The following is a 23,418-nucleotide window of genomic DNA, read 5'->3' as shown; positions in this document are numbered from 1 at the left end:
TGGGAGGCGTTACTCATCATCTTACTGCTGGTGGAAGAAACAAGACAGATGTAGATTTCTATACACTGATTTGCATTAAGCCACATTAGAATTCAGGCACTGGAAGGCATTTCATTACTCGGCAGGATCATGATCCTGAAAATAGAGCGGGAAGAGCGGGAGAGGAAAAAAAACAAAAAACCAAAAAGCTGAAGGGGAAGAGGTGGAGAAACATCCTCGACTGGCTGAGTCAGTCACCTGATCTGAATCGAAATGAGTGCCCAGAGCTGGATGTGGCTGTGGGGAAGCCTGGGAGAACATCACTGACTGTACAGCATTTTCCCCATACATTAATCACAATGATGCACACATTTCTGTCTGACCTCCTCAAATTAGATCCCAGACTTTAATGGCACCTGCTATCACTTTACCAGTTTTTTTTGTTTGTTTGTTTGTTTTTTTAAATTCAGCCTTTATCACAAAAATTGCTAACTTCTCCAAAACTTCTTTGGATTTGTATTTCTGAACAGCAACAGATGTAATGTAGCATATTATTGAAACTTCAAAAACACACACGGCTGCTCTTTGCACTTTATAAAAAAAACGTACTCAAAAGACTGCTTTATTAAAAGAAAATAAAAAGAAAACATGGCATTGTTACAGGTTAAAACAACAGGAAACTCAATGTTTCAGCTTGTTTAATCAAACACTGGCCTCCTTCGAGAGGACATAAAATCAGATTTTTAACGCACTGGAATACAAACCTGCAGACTACAACAACTAGCAGTTTCTTAAGGTTAAAAAGAAAGAAAGAAAAAAAATTGACATTTTCATAGTCTTCTTAAACAGTATAAACACCCCTGTGGTCTGCAGATATACCTGACATGACAAGCATTTGTTTTGTGAAAGATGGTGCTGAGGCGAAGTCTTTTTTCTCCACACTGCGGGACGCACTCACAGAGACGACCGCATGTACTTCTGATCATTCGAGTTAGTTGTAGATGAAGTTAAACCTGTAAAAAATAAACAGTGATTATTACAAAATCAATGCCAGTTAGACAGTCATGTTAACAAACAGTTACTTTGATGATAAGAGCATCTTTTCCAGGACAAAGGGAAGAGGGTTTACTACAAAGGAAGTAGCTATTTTTAACCTGGCTAGATCTAACGTGCTCAGTAATGCTCACAGTTTGGATTTAAAATCCCATCGTCATTTCTTCACAACCCCCCCCCCCCCCCCCCCCCCCAAATCTGTCACGTGTTTCAGAGCAAACTAATTTTAATACTAGACAAAGAGCAAATACAAAATGCAGCTAATAATGTGATGATTTCATGTATTGAGGGAAAAACCTTTTAAGTTCTGTCCCACTTCAGTGGCTGCATCCTTTGAAGACCAGCTCGATTACATCACAGCAGGACACCGAGGGCCGTTCACGTCCGAAGGCTCCTTCGAAAGTGACCTACAAATGTGTCCTCTTCCCGGGCTTTCAAGGATATGCTGAGTGCATCCCTCATAGCCCACCCTATCCCAAGATTCATTGTGTGCCACCGGCTGTGGGCTCATCACTACCTGTTAGTGTCATGGTTGCTAGGCAACAGAAGCAGCACATGAGAGGCTAGGCCGCCTCATTTAGCAGCAGCTCTGGTCGGCCTTTGAAGGGCGCAGCTGCTGAATTGGGACGTAGCTATAAGAAACACATATGTTCAACCCACTGAGCCATACCTCATCAACACAAGCTAGTGAAGCTCCTCTCTAAGGTTGCAGCAGCACAAACTGTGTGCATCACTTTGTCACTGGAATTTGTGTCAAGTTAGTGATGCATAAAAGTTTATACTCGTGCCTTTTACCGAGTGGAAATTCCAGCCATTGGGACACAGATTTGAAAATCGATGGGTTACATTTGTAGGCCATTTATCACTGAGAATATTCAGCTCCGTTTACCATGTTATATAAACTATATGCACTTTGAAGCCTTATTTATTATGGTATAGAAGACTATCATAACTAAACACACCAAGCAACATAAAGTCTTACAGATTGAGAGGTCAAATGTGCAGCTGACACATTAAGGGATCATTATGGTCGCCCGATTGGTTGTTTGGTACACAAACAGTGCCGTGCCATTTGTCCTGGCGCTGAGGCCACGGGTGTTTTTGTCTGCAGATGAAACCTTTTCCCAGTTTTCTCCAGAAAGTCTTTTCAAGCTGGTGCAACATCTGAGCTTCTGCACCGATATGCGATTCAAAAGCGGTAAAAACTAACACAAACACGCACTCATGTCTTCAACCACGCCATAGCAAACACGCAAGGTTACAAAAATTGACATATGCACATCACACTGATGTCACATCTGTTTGTGCACAGCTTGCACAAACAGATGTGACATCACTTGCTCTTTGCCTGGAAGACAATGTTATATGATGGTATAATGGGCCCTTAAGAAAAAAAAAATGCAGCAGTGAGAGCGCACGGATTGGTAAAATAAATATATTACCTCAAGAATTCACATACATAATGATCTTCTGCAGCATCAATCTCTTGTCTAATTTGCAGGAATAGTCTTCCATTTTGCTGTTATATGTTTTATCACCTGTTGTGTTGATAATGTTTCTGATCGGAGTGGAAACTTTGTGCATTTGTGCACACTGCCAGTGACCAGAAAGAAACCCTGCTATGTTATTTCACAGTGCATCCCTCTGCTCTGAGGAATCCCTGCATCACTCGAAAACAATGCAGTTCTACTATTTTCTGTCCAAACGCATGCAAAAGTCCTGAACATTACCTGCTCAGCAGCTGTGGTAGACTGGAAATGATTGGTCCATATCCAGGAGCGTTGTCATACAGTTCAAACAACGGTGCAGCCACCAGTTTATAGTTTTTGGGCACGGCAAACAGTGCTGTACAAACATCAAACACAGATTTCAGAAACAACCAAAGAGACTCATCTAAGGCTTTACTTATTTTAATTAAACGTCAAAGGAATTTTGAGATACACTGACCTTTTTCCTGCAACTGGACCAGGAACAGCTTCTTATGCTCTTTAGGTTTAGTAATGTGAGCTGGAATATAGGGATACTGCAGGGCAAAAACTTCAGATTAGTTCATATCAAGATGTAGATGTGACAATATCCAACATGACTGATATAAAAATGAATCTAATATTAATTTCAGTCATTCTGTTGAACTGTTCTTCTTCCAGGGTGGAATGATTGTAATGCATACATCTGTTGATATGCAGTGAAGCTGAAGAATTTGGAGGTGGTCCTCTTTCTTCATCATTTCATCCACTTTGCACAGTGTAGCAGTACCACTGGCAAACTTCTGACAACTGTATGTATATTCTTGGATGTAGAGCAATGTTTAAAATGTTTATTCCAAGTTTCTTCCTCACAGTAAGAACATGGCTCTGTACTCAGTATAGGCTGATACCTGAAGCCAAGGTATCTGTATCGGATCAGATCTGGAAAAGGTTGGCTTGATGCATCCCTAGTTAAAGTATCATAAATATCCTTCTGATCATCTTCTTTGTACTGACCTGTGGAGGCTCAAAGTTGGGGCGCCACCAGTTACCAATACAATCATCGATCACCCAGTCCTGCTTCACACCATCCTGCCGTCCAAGGATCTAACAACAAATTTGAAGTTAATACACACAGAATCAAAACAGCCAGCACAGTGACACTAAGCTCAAAGTTTGGTAGCTACCTCGGTCATCAGGCGCTTCAGACCCTCCACCTCATCTTCCCCAGGGTTCAACTCTCCACCGGGCCTGCAGCAGAGAAGCAAACTGTGAGGCACCCGTGCAGGAAAAACTACCTCACTTTGTTCACACAGTAGAGCTCTGAACATCAGACACTCACAGTTTAAAGAAAGTTGTGCCCAGCTGCAGGAGTAAAACATGAGGCAGTCTGTGTTCATGGACAATGAGGACACCCTCCACTGTCCTCCGCATCCCCATCTTATCAAACTCTTCCCGCATCCGCTGGAACCGGGCTGCCACCGAGCTGTCCTTCTCATACAGCGGCTCCTTGGTACCGAATGTGTAGTTGGTGAGGGGGTATCTGACAGGAAAATACACAAGGCGGCATTTCAGCATAAATAGAGATACCCACAGCGGGGTACACACACACAGAAAGCTGTGGGAGACATTAGAATAATAAAACATACTAAGAATTTTTTAATCTATGGCTATAACAAAGGTTTTTCTCAAGAAAATAACTGGTTTTACTTAATTATTCAGGGCTGTTCAAATTTGTTCATTAAACAGTTAAAACCCAGATTTTATCCATGTTTAAAAAGTAAAAGCACCCCAAAAAATTTCATTTCACTGCTTAATTCAGGCTTTCAGCTGCCACAATCAACCTGTTTAAGTCCCTAGTTTGTTTGTTTTTTCCTTATTTTTTGTAAAAACATGTTTTAAAAAAACAAAACAAAAAAACGTGATGGAGTATTTATCAAAGTCTTTTTTTTCTTAGAAATATTTATTTTCTGAAAAAAAAAACATAATTGGAGAAAAGTCAGATTAATTTATTAGAGCTGACTAATTGGTTATTTTCTTGACTGACGGATGATTCGATTTCAAACGTTAATAAACAAAGAGCCCTTTTTTTCAGAGCCCTTGTGAATTTGAGACATTTCTTTTAACCTTCATAAATTCTTAGAAATTCCTTAATATTATTTGAATGTAATTTCGTAAATTTTCTTAATATTCTAAGTGAAGACTTCGTTACCTGTCAGGCAACTTCATGGCGATCACGTTTAAATCACCTCTCGTCTCCAACACTGATAATGGGAATAATTAGTTACACCTGTAAGTAAAAATCTAAATTTTTAAAACTACGTTCAGGTGGCATAAACACCAAAGCTTGTAAAAGTTACAGCCGAGTTGTTTTTCCCACGCTTTTCTTTCAGAATAACCCTCACAAAGCCTTGATAGGACCACAGACATCGACCCGCTAAGTGGCTTCTTCCTGCAGCGGTCACAATTAACCGAACCAAGCAGGTCGCACTGCATCCTGACTCCTCGGTGTGCGATAATTAACGGCCCCACGACGGTAGTGAGACCAGCTACGTGTGCGGTGCTTTTAGAATGATCCACACTGACTTACAGGTTGATGGTCCTCTCCAGTGTGAGCGGCTTCGCGGGCCCGTATTTGTTCCCAAACTGGACGGGAGCGGTGCGCGGCCAGCCGGTGGACGAGCGGCTGGGAGGCGGGACCGACATCTCTAGCGTATGCTCAGCGATACTAAACCCGCCGGAAAGAAAGCACCTCCGCTGGGAGCTGGTTATTTATTGGATTATATGAATTACTTCAGAAACGCCGCCGACCCTCCACAACAAATGTCTCCGCCGTTGTTAACCTCGCTCCTCTTCCGGGTGAAGTGCGGCTTTGTGGTGGGGAAGACTCTTCGCCAGCGACCCCTGCTGGTCTGGATCTGAGACGTTACTTCGTATTTGATATGCAGCGAACTATCAAAGGGTGTGTCAGTGAAAATTGAAGTGTAAATTAACCAAAAATGACCTGTTTTACATTAAAAAAAAAAAATAAATAAAAAATAAATAAATAAATAAATATATATATATATATATATATATATATATATATATATATATATATATATATATTATAAAATATTTGTTTATTTTATTTTTTATTTTGGATTTTTTGTATTGTATACGAAAGGCACAAGTCGGAAGTATGTGTGGGTGGTGCAGGACAAGGACAGATGGGTTCAAGGTGGGGATGAGATTTCATCAGCAGTATACTCTGAGCCCCTCCAGGCAAGAATACAGACGAGGTCAGGCTATGATGGACTGCGATGTCTGCAGATGACACTGTGATCTGTTGTGAGAGTAGGGACCAGGTGGAAGAGAGCAGGTGGAGGTATCCTTTAGAGAGAAAAGGAATAAAAGTTGGTAGATGCGAGACAGAATAGCTGTGAATGGATAAGAGACAGATTTAACAATGAAGCTGCAAGGAGCAGAGGTAGTGACAGTGGATGAGTCTTAATACCTGGGGTCAACCTTCCAAAGCAACTGACAGTGCACAAGGGAGGTGAAAAAGAGAGTTCAGGCAGGAGGGACAAGGTGGAGATGGGGTTTATTTGTGACAGAAGGATAGCTGCAAAAGTGAAAGGGAATGTTTACAGGATGATAGTGAGACCTGTTTTGATATATGGTGTGGAGACAGTGGCACTAACAAAAAAAATAGATGTTCAGATTTTCACTTCACATTTTCATTTAATCTTATATCAAGGTTAGAAATTGGTATGTCAGGGGGAGAGGTCTGGTTTGAGAGGCAAGGCTGAAGACAGTTTGGACATGTGCAGAGGAGGGATTGTGGATATACTGGACAGAGGATGTTGAATATTGATCTGCCAAGCAGGAGGACAAGGGGAAGGCCACAGGCCCAGCAAACATCCCCCCTTGTTGCTTGAGGGGGGTAATATGGGCAGAACCCCTTGGGTTACCAGGGATCTGGATCTGATGCAAAAAGAAATCCACAATCAGAAGCTCTGCACAGTCAAATCAAAGGAGAAACGCCTCTAAATTACAACAAATGCATTTCATTTCTACTTTGTATTAACTCTTGTATTAACCCTCAATATTGAACTTGTATATCATGTGCACCTAAAGTAAGACTCTTTGTGCTTAAACTGTTTCCTTTCACCCTCCAGGCCTTTCATCATGCAGTTTCTGCATACCGGCAATCATATAATGTTTAAAAAAAAAAACGTCCTCAGCCATTGTATACATGTGCAAAATCAGTAGCACGAAACCGAGTGATGAAATTTGTTATGTAAGTTAGCTGACATGCAAAAGGTGACACCTTTCCTGATAATACACAACTCGCACAGATGTTCAGTGGTTAAATGTAGTCCGATGAAAAAAAGGAAACTCTTGGAAATGTCTGCCTCATAGAAATGAAAAGGAAAAATACTATTTCATATGTATGACTGAGTTTTCAGATGTATGACAACTCTGTATACCAGAGTTGTTTATTGAAAGATGATAAGTAGAAGACCAGTTTCACTAAGACCCAGCTATAAAATGTGTTTAATTAGGCTTTTATACATTACCATTTATCTTTAATAACAACTCTTTTACAAATACATTTGCTAAAGTAAAAGGCATTTGACTTTAATAAAAATAACAACATTATCAAACTTTCATTCTCTGCAGATGAAAGTTGCTCTTTTATGATCAAATTAAAATCTGTCAGTGTGTGTGGCCATAATCGAGGCTGAGGATTATTGTGAGATGTGGGAAAAACCTCCACAAAAAGCTGAGATGAAGTTGCTCAAAGTAATGATTTCACACAGTCACTTCAATACTCCATTTAATAGTCATAACTATGTCTCTTATCCATCTATTGTAAACATTGTGTATTTATTTATTTTTTACCACAATAATTGTCTTATGGTACATAATCACACGTGCAATGCAAAACCTCAAACATAAGTTAAAAAAGGACAAAGACACTGCTGGATTTGTTGATTACGTCACACCGAGGGGATCTCAGTTCTTTGGTCCAGTGGCCCACCCTTTGTGGTGTGCTGCTGTGATGTGGTGGTCCCTGTAGGAAGTGCCATGGATCATCATTCCCCTCCCTCTGCTTCACCCTTTACTGTGGCCTCTCCTGCCCCCTCCTCCGTCACAGTAGTTGGTCCCGTGTTTAGCATTTTCTTTTTTTCCTCACTTATCACTCACTGGTTTAGTTTCCTCTTGCTTTTGACCCACTATCACTGCTTCCTCTGTGCAGCGCTCACCATCCTCCACTGCTGCAGGTTCAGCCGGTGTGTCTGCTTCAGCTTTCACACTTTCTCCCCGCTCTTCTTTCGTTGTCGGTTCACTCTGGGCCACGGTTGGTTTCTCACTCTGGCTCTGACTGTCAACCACTTCCTTCTTCTCGTCTGCCTCAAGTACTTTGCTCGTTTGTTCCCCATCTGCTGCTAAAAGAAAAACAATATCATAAAACACACCATTCACCATGCACCTACATACAGAGATCACAAGCAGAACCTAAAACTCACCAGTGCCTTTTTCTGCAGGCCCTACACCGGATCTCTCATCAGATGTCTGGATTACGTTATCTTGGCCTGGACTATCGCTAGCGGGTGGTGCAGCAGAACTTGTGTTATCGGTAGTGGGTGGGCTAGAGATAGTTGGTGTGAGCTTAGTGTCAACATTGTTGGGAAAAGGTGGCTCTGACCCAGTCGTGAGTGGGGAGCTAATTGCACCGGAGGTTGACGAACTAGCGGTGGAGGTGGTTTCTGCTCGGTTCAGACTGGTAGCAGTGGAAGTGGTGTCTGTAGGGTTTGTTTCACTAGAAGAGGTGGAGGGAATGGACGTAGTGGCTGGGTGAATGGCGGTAGATGAAGAAGCAGAGTTAATGGAGTCAATGGATAATTGGGGTTGAGGTTGAGCTGTAGGAGTGGTAGAAGGTGCTGAGGTGGTAGGAGGAAGGGCAGCAGAGACCATGGTGGAGGAAGCGGTAAAGGTGGGGTCATGTGAAATTGTTACTGTAATTACATCACTTGAGTCAGAGGGAGGTGATGTAGTCATAGTGACTAATGTTGAAGAGCTACTAGATGTGACTGAAGCTGGTTCATGACTGACTTCGCTGATGGTGGTGGTAGACAGGCCCGGCGGCACATCTGACACGCTGGTGCAGGGCGCAGAAGCTGTGGTGGTGACAGAAATAGCTGCATCACCACCAGCAGCAGGAGCAACATCAACTGAGAGAACGCCATTTGGCTCTGGCAAAGTCGATTTGGCTGACAGATTTGTTGACGCCGTGGAAACAGGGCTTTCGTGACTGGGAGCAGAAACAGTTTCCGAGGTGGTAATGGAAGGCCGGGCAACTGTTGCTGCTGAGGTGGAAGTGACAGCGAGGCTTGGAGTAACAGACTCTGAGGAGGTGGGGGTAACTGATGCGTTGGCAGGGGGCTCTGTGGGTGTGGTCGTAGTTTCAGGGACGGAGGTTGCTGCGGGAGAGTCAGTGCATACATCTGCGTGTGAGGGAGTTACAGTACTCGAAGGGGGAACTTCAAAGTCGGTCGAGTCAGGGACCGCGTTTGAGATTGTCGGTGCAGCGGGAGCGGTGGTGGCCGGAGGTGACGGCGCCGCGGCTGGGCTGAGTTTAGTGGGCGTGTGTGTCTCTGCTTCCTGTATTTGGGCCAGCTCGTTCTCAGGTGTGTTGCGGCCAGATGTTGTGGGGGGTGGCCCCGGTTTGATAACCGGCTTTGGAAGCAGAGCGGGTTTCCCGGCTCCTTCGTGCGCTGACACACTTGCCCGAATCTGATGCCTTGTGTCTAAAGAGCAAGCAAAATAAACGTGAAAATGGTTCACTTACTGTACTCTGTACACATGAGAGCGTAAAGCAGCGTTTTACCTGATGATGCAGACATCGTTCGAGGTTTTGAGAAAGTGGGAGGTGGCTCGGGTTTACTGTCAATGATGGTACCTGAAGGGCAAAAATCATTTTAGCACAGGAATTAATGGCCCTATAATAGACTGAAAGAACCACAGACTCCTGCTTGGCTTATCAGCGCAGCCCCTCAGATATTAAATCTTTTCATTGGAGAACTGATCCACGTCGAGAAGCCTCTCCTTTTGACACAAATCCCTAGACTTCAAAGATTAATTTAGCCTCATTAATACTACGCTGGAGCTGAGAAGACTATCAAACGTCTCACAGATAAAGGCACATACCTTCAGACTCGGCCTTTTTCATCTCTCCTTCTTGATCCTACATAAAAAAAAGGAGCATTTAGTACTTTTTAAGGCCTCTAAGATATCCATAACAACATTCAGACATGCAGATGTGCAAACCTGTGTCTCTCCTGGCAGGGGTTTGGAAACTCCAATACGCTGAAGCATGAGATGGAGCTTCTGTTCAAAGCTATTCTGGCCTTCAAATTGTTTCTGAAAGCAGCAGCAGTAAACCAATTTTCAGTTCTTATCCACTAATGAAAAAGACTAAAAAAAAACAGGCATTAACTCTAGCAACACCCACCTTTGCTGTGTTTCTGGCATTGGTCGACCCCGCTGCTGCTGAGCCAGATAGCAAAATGAGAGACTGGGACTTCCCCTCTCTGAGAGCTCGGCGGGGAGGCACTGCTTCGCCCCTCAGCGGCGGAGCGCCAGAAACAGGTGTCTCCCGAACAGCTGGCTCTCCAGAAACAGCAGTGGGAGCCTCTTTTGCTTTCTCCTTTTCATTTTCCTTGTCGTGCTCCTTTACTCGGTCTTTGTCTTTGTCTTTCTCGGATCTGGCAACCTCCCTGAGAGGGCGAATGAGATCAGCGATGGAGGCCTTTTTGGGACGCCCCTCATGGCTCGTCTCTGATTTCAAACCTCGCCTCTTTTTGAGCGTAAAGAAATCACCCAGCTTCCTCCGGAGGGTTTTCGTCGGGGCAGGACAAGGGACAGAGCTGGCAGGAGCCACTTCGTGCACTGTGATAGATTCTTCATCCTGCAGCTTCCTGCACAAAGAGTCGTATGTCTCAGTTTAAGGTCTATTCACTTGTACGGGTGAACATGAAGGGGCTAATTTGTGTGCCGTGATACTCACAGTGTATCAGCAGGCAGTACTCTCTTAGTAAAGAACTCTTCAACTCCTTCATCCACACGCCCCATGAGCTCAAGGACTTCATTTTCACTCTCGATTATTGTCTCCTAATTACCCCCCAGACACACACACACACACACACACACAGAAATCAGATATTTTGCACCACGGATCAAACAAACTAACAAGGAACAACTCGCATCTTACAGCATGTAACTTTACATTACATAACCATCACTTCTGAAAACCCACACACTCCTGGCACTCCTCATGCCTCTATAGGTGTATTTTGGTTTGATTCTCTCATCCATTTATGTTACGATGCGGGCCTCCCTGGACTCAGTTGCTCAGTAACGTACAATGGGTGATGGGGGGTGGAGTGGGAGGGGGGTAGTCATTGGATTTTTTAAACGCTGAATGGAAGCAACATAACTCATTTTTGCCAATATAGGAAACGTGATATCAAAATTGGAGCCGCATCGTCCTGATCACATTAACATCTGTGCCCACAAGTAGCAACGAAAGTCAGGGGAGGCTCGAGTCCAGAAGGCAAATTTAGCCGAAGTCACCGTTACATGATATCCTGTCAGGGGAATTGCTTGAATTTTGTCTCCCAGGCCATTTGTCTCCAAGGGAGTGACTGAATGTCTGCAGCCTAATAGCTCTGTGACAGCGTGATCAGCTCAGTGGAAAACGGATGAGCTCACACACATATTTTACACGATCACATGAAGAAACTGAATGGCTTCGTTTTTTCCTTTTTTTTAAAGAGAAAGCAAGAAAACGAGCGCCCACTCTCACAGAGGCAGATTTCATTGGCTTCCTGAAGCAGCCGGTGACCGGTACAATGGCACTGCCTAATTCAAGCCGGGGACCAGGCATCTTTTACAGCACTCCCCCTCCATCCTTCCCTTCCCCCTGCCTCTCCCCTCTGTACCCTATTCCATCTCTCCTCTCTCCCTCCCTTCCATTTTCCCTCCTCTCTCTCTCAAACACACACACACACCTTTCCCTCACTCTCCATTTTTACAGAAACCTCCCTGATTCTCCTGCACAGTACCTGCGGTCTGCTGGGACGATAGTTCAGTTTCTGTCGGTGAGGTCTCGGTCTGCTCTGGGTGTAGTGCCTGAGCGCCGGTCCGCCCAATGGCAGCTCCATTGGGGAGACACACGGCACGCTGTTGCCGTGGAGCTCTGTTGCCGTGGCTCTGTTGCCGAGGCACCGTTGCTAAGAGCACGAGCAGCAGCGGCAGTATGTAATGCCTCTGCTGAGGTGGGAGGGGCTGGGGTGGCGAGACTGACAGATCTGACAACAGAACCAAGCCTTTCTCTGTCCCCCTCCCCTCTGTGAGAGGAATACCACGGGAAAAAAAGATGGTGATAAAATAAGGAGGCAGGGATAAAGTGACCACACTAACATTTGCTTCATCCCTGCAGCCTCACCCATGAACGGCACATGCATGGATGCACCGATTTACTCCAGTGTGAAAAGGCTGAGTGCACAAAATGTTTTACTGTGGTTACGTAATAAATTAATAATTAATTTTATATGCGGAAAAGAAGCTATAAATGACAGACTGACCCACTCTGAAAAACTTCATATTGCATGGATTTAGTGTAACGCCTGTGTTTTACTCTACCTCTCCTGCATGTGGTGACAGGATTAAGTTATCTTAAAAGCCCGGTGTTTATGCACCGTGCATATTTATCTCTCTAGCGTATAAAAGTGTGCTGTCATTATTATATCATAGTTATATATATAGTTATATCGGGTGTGTGGCATACACACACACAGACCCTAAAATTACATTTTAAACAGCTTTTTTGTAGTTCTTATCTTTCTTTCCCTTTTTTTTTATCCTCTCTCCTTCACAAATGTTTGCTTTTGATCTGAATAGAGTTGTGCACGCCCCCACAACAGTTCCTCACATACACACAGTCTCTTTTTCACGTATTTCACTGTTTATATCGCTGTGCTCTTCTCTTACTGTTATGTCACTGTTCTCTCCTATGTTTCAAAAATTAAGACTTGTTCCTGAACCATTAAATAAGGCACACGCCCTTAGCAGCAGTTTCCACACATCTTAATTATGCTGCATATCCTCCAAAGGACGCGAGTTGCAGGTTTCATGGGAATTTGGTTTCCTGGTTGGAATATTTGATAATCAAAACCAGGGCTGATATTTACATGGAGCTCATGTTTCTTTTCCAAAATAACAACCCACAAACAACTTGTTTTTGCATATATGAACAAAGGTCAGGTTTTCCACATGAAGTAACATGATCATCATCTATTTTAGAGAGATGATGAGAACAGACCTACAGCAGGTCACTGTAACCTAGAAGTAACTTGGTTATTTAGATCTCGCCTGTGTTTGAAACTTCTATGAATTTTATTATGCTGACAGAAATCAAATAAAACTTGCAGTGCTCAGATTACAATTTCAGCTAATCAGCAGGTTGTCTGGAGAAACTTCACCAGTCCAGAAATGCTCAGAACAAACAAGGGGATCAAGTGCTCACGTGTAACTGACTTTCACAAATAATGTCAGAGGTATTTGTACTTCCATTTCAAGAAATGTTAAGCTTTTAATGCATTACATTTCAAAGGCAATTACTGTACTGCACAGCTTTTGTCTGCCAGCTGAACACAACCAAGTCTGATCTTCAAAACGTGGAATATTTCCCAAACTGTGACAGATTATAAAGAAATGTGAGTCTTAATTATTAGACAAGTAGCTGACAGATGACGACATGCAATCATTTGCATCATTATTCATGTGAAAATGGAAAATAATGTATGTTTTCAGCTTTTCGGGTAATTGATTTTCTGCTTGTCTGAACACAAACTGCACATTTCAGCTCAATGTTTTTAAGGTTTCAGTACAAATAAAAAATATGAAAGGAAACCCAGTACCTAGTAATCAAGGCAGTTAAGACTTTTATAGGCCCCAGAGAGATAAAATGAATAGCTCTCCTTTGACCAGCTTGTACAGTGTTGCTTTATATGAGCTACGTATCTGTGTAAACATAAACACAGTCAAATGGGCCATTTTTCCACACTTAGTGCGTTTGTATATCTTTATTTTACAAACCCACTTTCCAAAAAGTTGGGAGTCTCTGTAAAATTGAAATAAAAACAGAAAGCAAGAGTCTAAATTGTTTAAACAGAGACATTTTTACCATTTTAAGAAGAACAAAACTAAGGTCATTTTGAATGGCAGCAACATGTCTCAAAATAAATGGGACAAGGTTATGTTTACCACTCTGAATCATCCTCCTCTTCTAACAGAAGTCTGTAAACATCTGGGAACTGAAGAGACCAGATGTTGGACTTTGGGGAGACATTTGCCATCTCTTGTCTGTTATCGGATTCTAGCTGCTCAACAGTTCTGAGCCGTCTTTGTTGTATTTTTGGCTTCATGACGCTCCAAATGTTGTCAGATGGTGAAAAGTTTGGACTGCGAGCAGGTCAAGCTCAGCACCTGAACTCTTACCATGAGACCACACTGCTGTAAATGCTGCAGTATGCAATTTAACATTGTTTTGCTAAAATATGTATGCCTTCCCTAAAAAAGACGTCCTCTGGATGGGAGTATGTAATGCTTAAAAAATTGTACTTACTTTTCAGCACTGATGGTGTCTTTTTAGATGTGAAAGCTGTCATCGTCATAGACACTAATGCACCATATGATCAGAGATGCATGCTTTTGCCCAGAGAATCCAGCATCCATGTTTTCCAAAGAGAATTTCAACTTTTGATTTGTCTGACCATCAAACAGTTTACCTCAGTCCATTTGAAATGAGATTTAGCAATGTTTCTGGTTTATGTTCACATATGGCTTCTTCTTTGTGTGATAGAACTTTAACCTGAATTTGTGGAGGACACGGTGAATTATGTTCACATGCACTGATTCTGGAAGCCCATGCAGTGATTTCCATGACAGAATCATTCTTTCTTTTAAAACAGTGCTGCCTGAGAGCCCCAGAATCACAGGAATCCAGTACTGATTTCCAGCTTTGTCCCTAGCACACAAGAGATTTCTCCAAATTCTCTGAATCTTGTCATGATAATATGTACTGTAGATGATAACATATTTACAGTCTTTTTACATTTTACATCGAGGAACAATATTCAGAGATATTTTCAATATTTTTCAATAATCAGGAATTGTTCCACAGTTTGTGGACACAGTTTATTCTAGACTGGTGAACATCTACCCATCTTTACTTCTAAGAAAGTCTGTCTCTCTAAGATGCTGTTTTTATACCCAATCATGGGTCTAATTAACCTAATTGCAAAATGTTCCTCCAGCGGTTTCTCAGCTTAAACATTTACATTGTATCTGTGTTCTAGTGTGGATAAAATATGAGTTTATGGGATTTGCAAATCACTTAATTCTGTTTTTGTTTACATTTTGCACACTATCTCAATTGTATGGTAGTTTTTCGTGTTCCAGCTACTTTTATTTTATCTCATGTTTAATTTTTGTTCTTAATTTTGTGTTTAGTTCCAGGTCCCAGTTCCAAGTCTTAGTAAACAAAGGCTAAAATAAAAGATTTCCCGTTTAATTTTAGCTGCTTTTTATTTTATTTCATATGATTTAAATATTTTATACCTAGTTATTGTTTCTAGTTTGGTGTTAGTTAACTAAAAAACCTTTGAACCAAATAATTAATAGTGGGCTATAATTGAAAAGCCCTAAAAGCTAGGGTCCAGGAGCTCACTTTCCCTTGGCAACAGTCTAAATAGGCTAAAATCTTTCCATCTTACATACACTATGCAGCTAATTATCACTCACGATTTCATTTGTGTGCGTGTTGTAAACCCCCACTTGACACTTTCATGCCGCCCTCCAGTGGCTAACTGGATGAACTGCTTTAATACAGCAAACGTTATTCCTAATCTTGACTCGATGCTGTTGAATGTTTAAAGGTCACTCCTGATGGAAAAAAAAAACTGATAGCAGATCAGAAAACTAATCAATAACCTCTCCCTTTTAATAACCGTCTCCGTGGTTGCCACGCCCACGCCTGAATTCAAATCTGGCGCCCATCACCCACAGCAACATCCCTATCCCTCCTCTTTACTCCCCGGGCACCTAGTTGCGCAGGCGCAGTGGCTCTTATGGGCCGCCATTTTGTATGTTAGGCCCACTCTTCCAAAGCGGGAGAAAATTATTAGCCCGGCGCGGAGCACATACGGCCGTCCGCTGCGGGAGTGAAAGGAGCTACTGTAGGCGCTGAGCTTTCAAGTGAACATAACGAGGAAAGGAAGAAACCAGGAGTAAGTAGAGCTTTTACTTTGCCTCCAAACGCGGAAACGTTTTTGTAGGAGCCGTCGCCGGCCTCTAGGTGTCACGGTAGGGCTTACCGGCCAGGCGGCTGGCGGGGGGTGTTTGTCTCCCTCTATCGTTATCTAAAATGCACTAAATCCGTCTATAAAATGTAACTCCCTGTTTCAGTTGAGCATTTTGTTGGTTTTTGACCGATATTTCGATGTATGTGCACAGGGATGGCTGTATTTATCGGTGTTTCTGTTTTAAGTTTGTTCAGGCCTGACGTCCATCTTATCGTGCCCTTTGTTTCCTGTTTTCAGACGTACTCGCGCCTCCCGAGTTAACCAACTAACACGAGACAGTATTTAAGTAGTTTTATTTCGCTTATTAAACTATACATCATCTTTTGGACGATGTCCCGTGAATTGATAAGAACAGAATGGAGGAGAACGGATTTTTAGATTTAAAAACACACACACACACACAAGCGAACAAATGCTTCCTGAAGCATCGGACTAAATGTGATTTCTGTTACTGGCTCACAGTCAAAACCCATCAGCGTTCAGCCAAACCAGATAACCACTGGAAGGCAGGAATGAAGACTCTTTTAAACGTTTGCATCGTCCACCAGAGTTTCACTCTGGCTCAGGTGCTAGTTTACATGACCCAGACTCCTCGAACTCTGGCTTGTGCGAGGTGTCATTGCGTAATGGCTGTACGTGCTTAGTGTGAAGAGTCTAAATATGATAGTTTTTAGTACTCTGGTGAGTCTTAACATCTGTGGTCTCTACTGGGCCCAAGTCCAGTAGATGAGACTTTTATTGGTCCCTTGTATACTTTTACTGACTCACAAAAAGCAAAGCTAAATCCCGGGAGCTTAACCTGTAAAACTATAGCATAATTTATTAAGCGATTTGTTTTACATTATAAATAAAACTGTTAAATAAATCTAGTGTATTGTTTACAGCTTGCAAATTTAAACCTGTGGCGAACTTAAAGTTAATCTGAATAGAGACAGCTTTCATTGTAGCCTCTTAATTGTGCTCTGTAAAACAACCCATCTGATCAGTTGAAGAGGAGAGCTTTTCTTCACGTTTAAACTATCTGAACAGGTACTTGTCATCACACACAACTGCAGCTAGCTGGCCCTCTCCACATATGGTGACCAGTAAATGAAAAACGTTAAAATACTTTGTACAAAATGCATTGAGCACTGTTTGGTATGTATGTTCAGATGAGAAAGCACAAAATAAATGAAAACAGAGAACATGTTGGGTTGAGGCATTAAATCAACTCTAGTTACTAGTTGGTGGCCCTGGTGAAAATGGGGCATCACTCATCCCTAGCAGAGGTGGGTTTTGTTTGTTTTTGTTTGTTTGTTTGTTTTTGTGTTTTTGTTTGTTTTAAAAAGTAAAAACAACACATGCTGCTCATCTGACATCAACTCCAAGTAAAGGACTAGGGAAACGGAGTTTGGTGTATAAGCCCCAAAAAACCCAAAACAAACTGTGGACAGTTTTACACACAAAACTGTTGTATTTTTTTTCTAAAGTTGCCAGTTTAAATGGGTGTAATTGATATCCTGGAAATGGAAAACTTTTGTATTCTGCTGGCAGCACTTTTTGTCATACTGCACATTCAGGAAAAGGAAAACCAAACACTGGGAATGTTTTCAGCACACAGGCAAATATTGATACAAGGATTTTTTTTTTTTAATTGTTTGTTCAGTTAATCTAGGTGCTTTCATCATCTGGTCTAAACATGTCTGGATTTACTGAAAGCCATCCCGTTGTTTCAGTTTAGCCAGAGGGCAAAGGAAGGGGGGGGGATCAAATAAAAAAAAAAAAATCACTTTTTGGTTACAAACAATTCTCCATCACATCAGTCTTTCCTTTCGCTAAAGATATTCATGTTCTTTCTGTTTAGCGCATTTGTTGGCTCATTGCCATGGAGGCCGAGGTTGTTTCCATGGAGTCCGCTCAGGTGACGGATGGAAAGGTCCTGCCAGAGGGTGGAGAGGCCTTGACGCAGGGTGAAGTCGCTGGTAACATGGAGATGATGGTGATGGATGCTCTAGATCCAACTCTTCTACAAATGAAGACAGAGGTGTTGGAGGGAGGCGGCACAATGACAGTTTCAGGTGGAGACGAGGGCCAGATCATCACGCTCCAGGTTTGTAAAGAGCACGGTTTAAACTTTTTTGCCAGATTATCTATGTCAGGTCTTTTATTTTTGCCATCAAACGATAAATTCCAGTCTCTCTTCACAGGTGGTGAACATGGAGGAGCAAGCAGGTGCAGCATTAGGTCTGGGTCAGCTTCAGCTCGTGCAGGTACCTGTCACAACTACAACTGTAGACGGGCTCCAGGCTACTTATGTTGAGACGTCAGCGGCTAACAAGGATGCAGAGCCAGTTATTTGTCACACTCTTCCTTTACCTGAGGGCTTCCAGGTGAGAAATGACTTAAGGTTACCCGGTGCTTTTGATTGTCTTTGATTTTCAGTGAAGTCTTTGTTCCAGTAGGATTCATTTGTCATATTCCTACACTAGGTAGTTAAAGTGGGTGCAAATGGTGAAGTGGAGACTGTAGAGCAGGAGGAGCTCCAGGCAGCCCATGAGGAGCTCCAAGGGACAAGGGTGGAGGAGGAAGAGGAGGATGAAGAGCCAGCAGAGGTGGAGACCTCTGTGCCCCCGCAAGACGACCCAGAGTGGACAAAGGACCCTGACTACCAGCCCATTACCGCTGTCCGTAAAGGAAAGAAGGGAAAGAAGAGTCGCCTGCGCTATGCAGAAGGCGATCGTGACATGGATGTTTCTGTGTACGACTTTGAGGAAGAGCAGCAGGAGGGGCTACTGTCAGAGGTTAATGCTGAGAAGGTTGTGGGCAACATGAAGCCCCCGAAGCCCACAAAGATCAAGAAAAAAGGTTAGACTTTGATCAAGTTACACGAAAATTTGAAAGAGATTTTTTTTTCTTCTTCTTTCCCAGTGCTAAATTGAACATCTCTGTGTCCAGGTGTTAAGAAGACTTTCCAGTGTGAGCTGTGCAGCTACACCTGCCCACGGCGCTCTAACCTGGACCGACACATGAAGAGCCACACAGATGAGAGGCCGCATAAATGTCACTTGTGCGGGAGAGCGTTCAGAACAGTCACACTGCTGAGAAACCACCTCAACACACACACAGGTATTTGGAGAAATTACAGAAACGGAAACAATTTGCTGGATGGACTTGGTGAGCGAGGAAGTAAACTTTCAGAGTGTTTACTTATTATTACTGCAAAATTTAGTGGGCATTTATCTCCTTTTCATCCAGTGTTGTATTTCAGATTTCAGCTACACCAGCAGTTAATATACAGTTCTGATTTTCTTCTTCGTTTAAAGGCACTCGGCCACATAAATGCACAGATTGCGACATGGCGTTTGTGACCAGCGGTGAGTTAGTGCGTCATCGTCGCTACAAGCACACACACGAGAAGCCTTTTAAGTGCTCCATGTGCGACTATTCCAGTGTCGAGGTGAGTTATATTAGTTATTTAATTGGGCATCAACCTGGTCTCTATACCATGGGATAAAGGCTAATGTGTCTCTCTTTTCCCAGGTGAGCAAGTTGAAAAGGCACATCCGCTCTCACACAGGGGAGCGACCCTTCCAGTGCAGTCTGTGCAGCTATGCCAGCAGAGACACTTATAAGCTGAAGAGACACATGAGGACACACTCTGGTAAAATCCTCTTAGATTAGACAGTCAAAGTGTGTTTTAGCTCCAGTTTTTTAGGAGAGTAGCTGACTCGTCTTCTTCTGTTGCAGGTGAGAAGCCATACGAGTGCTACATCTGCCATGCTCGTTTCACACAAAGCGGCACCATGAAGATGCACATCCTGCAGAAACACACAGAGAATGTGGCAAAGTTTCACTGCCCACACTGTGATACCGTCATTGCACGTAAAAGTGATCTTGGTGAGTGATTTGAGACTATTTCTACTTCAAACTGCATGCAGAAGGACAGTTAAAGGAACGTAAACATGTTGCTCTCAGTTAGTGGATTGCCCTGTGTTGAGAAACAGAATATTTCAGGGGGTCTTTATCTCTATAACAAGGCAATATGACATTTATCTGACTGGATTTTTATGCCTTTGTCTCCATCTTAGGTGTTCACCTGAGAAAACAGCATTCATTTATTGAGACGGGGAAGAAATGTCGTTACTGCGATGCTGTGTTTCATGAGCGCTATGCTCTCATTCAGCACCAGAAGACTCACAAGAATGAGAAGCGTTTCAGATGTGACCAGTGTGATTACTGCTGCAGACAGGTCCGTGTTGGGCTGGAATACGTTACGCTCCTGCTGTTTATTTTACTGCTAAAAATGTTAAATGTCTTTTGTTCTGTTACCCAACAGGAACGCCACATGATAATGCACAAGCGCACGCACACAGGGGAGAAGCCATTCGCCTGCAGCCAGTGTGACAAAACTTTCCGTCAGAAGCAGCTCCTGGACATGCACTTCAAGCGTTACCACGATCCTAACTTCATCCCCACTGCCTTCGTCTGCAACAAATGTAGCAAGACATTCACTCGCAGGGTAGGACTGACCCTTGAGATCATAGTGCACACATGAGAGGGTTGTTTGTGTGCGTATGTCACAGAGGTGTGAAGGTTCTGTGTTTTTGCTCCACAGAACACGATGCTGCGTCATGCTGACAACTGTACAGGTGACGCTTCTTTAGAAGAAAACGGAACTCCACCACCCAAAAAGGGACGACGTGGCAGGAAGAGGAAGATGCAGTCCAGGAGGGATGATGATGACGACGACACAGGTCTCGTACACAAGTGCTTGAGAAGCTGATATACAAATAATCAAAGTGTCTTAAGTAAATATTTAGGAGCCTGTCAAAGAGGTTTGGGCGCTACATTAACATGTTGCAGATCTTGATTTTTAAGGCTGTGCAAGAAAATGTGATCAAGTCTAACAAGTTATTGTCCCCCCCCCCATTTTTATTTTTTTTATTAATATAGAGGGCGAGCTTGATGAGGTAGAGGAGGAAGACGATATGCTGACTGAGATCGAGGTGGAGCAGGCCCCGCCTGTTGTCCCTATCCCAGCCCCAGTGGAGCCACCAGTCAAGAGGAAGCGTGGGCGCCCCCCAAAGAGCAAACCAGACAGTAAGCGTTTAATTGGTGACCGTTTTTGATGTCATTTAACTCGTAGTGTGTAGTGTTGCATTTTTCACATATAACAAAGTACCCTTTAAACAAATGTACCAATTTGAAAAGGCGTGTCTTTAGTCTGACCTGAAATTGTCCTAAACAGCGGCTGCTATCATCCGTGTGGAGGACGAGGCCACCGGAGAGGTCGATGACATCATTGTGAAGGAGGAGGTCGGAGCCGACCAAGACGACGATGGCAATGAGGCCGCACAGGAGGTGGTGGTTGGTGGAGGGAAGTCGACCATCCAGATGGAGGAGCTGTCCCAGGGAGAGGGTGCCACACAGGCGGGGCAGCTGTCTGAGGCCCCTCCAAATGGGGACCTGACTCCTGAGATGATCCTCAGCATGATGGACCGGTGATGGGTGTGAGGGTCAACCCTGTTTTTAAAAAGGAAAAGGAAAACAAAACCCATCCCTTTTATTAAGTCTTCAATTTAATTCTTGGCATTTAGGATAACAAAAGTCCTCCACAGACAAAAACATCACTGTTGTAATTTAAGATTTGCTTTTTAAATCATGTATCGATACGTGACTCGGATGAGTGAAAAGAGGTTGGTTTTTTTTTTTGTTTTTGTTTTTGTTTTTTAATTATTTTAAAGTAATGATTTACCAACCAAAAACTCATGGCAGTTAATTTTGGAGTGGCTGTAGTTCACGGGAGTATCTTACCCTTTTTGTTTGTTTGTTTTTGGGGGGTTTTCTCCTCCTTTTGTCAAAAATCACAGTTCAGTTAATTTCAAGATTACACAATCTATTCTGGATATATTTCCGCTCAAGAGACCTCAAAATCTGCAAAAAGGCATCCTAATCGTTCTTTAAGTTTAGTTTTTGTTTTGTACATAGTGCACATGGTGTTAAAATCCAGATCATATTTATCAGTGAAGCGTTGGTAAATAGGAAAGTGCTGTCTAGTAAAACTGCAGAGGAAAATTGTCTTCTGGGGTTTCACTTAAGAGCAGCGTGATGCCAAAAACATGTAAATTAAGCCCAGAGCTGAAAGTCTTTTAAAAAAAATTGATTGCGGAAATAAATTTTAAATAAAGGGGACTTTTGATACTGCTGCTAGTCACAGCCACTTCAAGATTTTAATTTTTTTTTTTTTTTTTTTTTTTTAAAGAGAGTATTTTGAATTGTATTTCTTTTTCTTTCTCTGTGGTTAGTAAATCCCTTTTTAAGCATATTCTAGTTTTTAAAGCTTAATAGACTGCTTCTCTCATGCTCCTTTCTTGCTACTGTTACACCTGTAGATGATGTGTATGTACTAAACATTGATGAGTTGATGAAAAGATGCTTGTTTTCGCTCTCTCGTGTAGCCATTCCACTTTGAGTTGTTTCCCTTTTGTACCATTGGCGATGCAAAGCTACGTAGCAGTTTCAATGACCTTTTAATAACTGTGTGGCAGATGAGAACAGATGTACAACTGCACAACCAATAAATGAGACTAGTAGACACGAGACTTTAGGTTTCTGCAGCTGCAATAACTGTTTTTTTAAAGTCTGGTTTGGCTGAGTAATTAACATGTTAGTGGCGCACTCATGGCAAAAAGTTTGCTTGAATAATTGTTTATTAAAATTGGCTAAGAAACAGAGTGATAAAACAGAAATGTCAGTTTATTTTGCTTGCAAATATATTTTATTAAATGGAAAGATTGATTTTATTTTTTTTATCTTTATTTGTATGTCCTAAAGAATATTTGGGAAACGGGCTCTGGTGGGCTTGTAGTGGATGTCATTAACATAAACTGTATATAAAAGGTGGTCGTAAATGAAAGGTAAAACCAGTCCAGATGTGTTAAACCCCCATTCTTTCTCTTGGCCAGCAGAGGGTGCAAAACTGAGTACATTTGTTTGAGCTCAGTAAACAGTTTCCTGCTGAGTTTATTATCTCAGTTGTTAGTTTTGAGTCATAATCAACACAATATGATGATCGTTTTGTAAACTGGTCCCAGTTCAAGTCAAAAAGGATAAACGACCTTGAAATTGGTTAGATTGTACCACTTCGCTTATGTTTGGACTTGATGACGCAAATTCACATAGGGATATCATATTCGGGGTTGCCATTTAGCTGGCTTCACTTTCCCTTACAATCAGGCAAAGTGATGTCATTTGTTTATCACTCTCTCTATTGGCATATTCACGTGAAGGGGATTACGTTGGAAACATCTGACCAGTCACAAACATACTGGCAGCAGAGTGATTTTTTTTTTGTATTATTATATTTATTTATTTTTTTGGTTTTTAAATATGTTTTTAAAAGAAGAAAGGAAACTCCAGTATTAGGAAAAATTTGAAGTTGCTCACATAATCCAGGCTAAAGGAAACAGTCAGCTGTGGGTGTGTTTGCATTTTAAGTCCTTTGGTCAGTAAAACTGAAGTTAACC

The 23,418-nt window shown here is 42.4% G+C and overlaps 3 protein-coding genes across 4 annotated transcripts; 1 reads left to right on the top strand and 2 right to left on the bottom strand.

Moving 5' to 3' along the window:
• Positions 1-558: 558 nt before the first annotated feature.
• nudt21 (nudix hydrolase 21) lies at positions 559-5,346 on the bottom strand. The gene is made up of 7 exons (XM_063498128.1): positions 5,089-5,346; positions 3,841-4,041; positions 3,686-3,749; positions 3,516-3,605; positions 2,980-3,055; positions 2,763-2,877; positions 559-992 (listed from the first exon to the last, which is right to left on the bottom strand). The coding sequence occupies exons 1-7, from the start codon at positions 5,202-5,204 to the stop codon at positions 971-973; spliced, it is 684 nt and encodes a 227-aa protein (XP_063354198.1). The 5' UTR covers positions 5,205-5,346; the 3' UTR covers positions 559-970.
• A 1,957-nt stretch (positions 5,347-7,303) lies between these two features.
• On the bottom strand, positions 7,304-11,796 carry LOC134629209 (mucin-5AC-like). Of its 2 annotated transcripts, none has more exons than XM_063476328.1 (8): positions 11,612-11,796; positions 10,555-10,658; positions 10,000-10,465; positions 9,816-9,908; positions 9,696-9,732; positions 9,376-9,447; positions 8,015-9,295; positions 7,304-7,933 (listed from the first exon to the last, which is right to left on the bottom strand). In XM_063476328.1, the coding sequence occupies exons 1-8, from the start codon at positions 11,708-11,710 to the stop codon at positions 7,677-7,679; spliced, it is 2,409 nt and encodes an 802-aa protein (XP_063332398.1). In that variant the 5' UTR covers positions 11,711-11,796; the 3' UTR covers positions 7,304-7,676. The 2 variants fall into 2 exon arrangements, with proteins under 2 accessions (XP_063332398.1, XP_063332408.1); XM_063476338.1 differs by having other exon boundaries at positions 7,304-7,930.
• A 3,879-nt stretch (positions 11,797-15,675) lies between these two features.
• LOC134629216 (transcriptional repressor CTCF-like) lies at positions 15,676-22,624 on the top strand. The gene is made up of 13 exons (XM_063476352.1): positions 15,676-15,838; positions 17,757-18,002; positions 18,100-18,282; positions 18,382-18,757; positions 18,848-19,018; positions 19,216-19,349; positions 19,433-19,553; positions 19,640-19,789; positions 19,981-20,141; positions 20,229-20,411; positions 20,508-20,646; positions 20,846-20,992; positions 21,141-22,624. Exons 2-13 carry the CDS (start codon positions 17,778-17,780, stop codon positions 21,395-21,397), a joined length of 2,247 nt encoding a protein of 748 aa, XP_063332422.1. The 5' UTR covers positions 15,676-15,838; positions 17,757-17,777; the 3' UTR covers positions 21,398-22,624.
• Positions 22,625-23,418: the final 794 nt, after the last annotated feature.

The sequence above is a fragment of the Pelmatolapia mariae genome, linkage group LG1 (genome assembly GCF_036321145.2).
Source record: "Pelmatolapia mariae isolate MD_Pm_ZW linkage group LG1, Pm_UMD_F_2, whole genome shotgun sequence".
In the NCBI taxonomy this organism is placed as follows: domain Eukaryota; kingdom Metazoa; phylum Chordata; class Actinopteri; order Cichliformes; family Cichlidae; genus Pelmatolapia; species Pelmatolapia mariae.
Note: the sequence above shows the minus strand (reverse complement) of the source record. Positions and strands in the feature narration are given on the sequence as shown.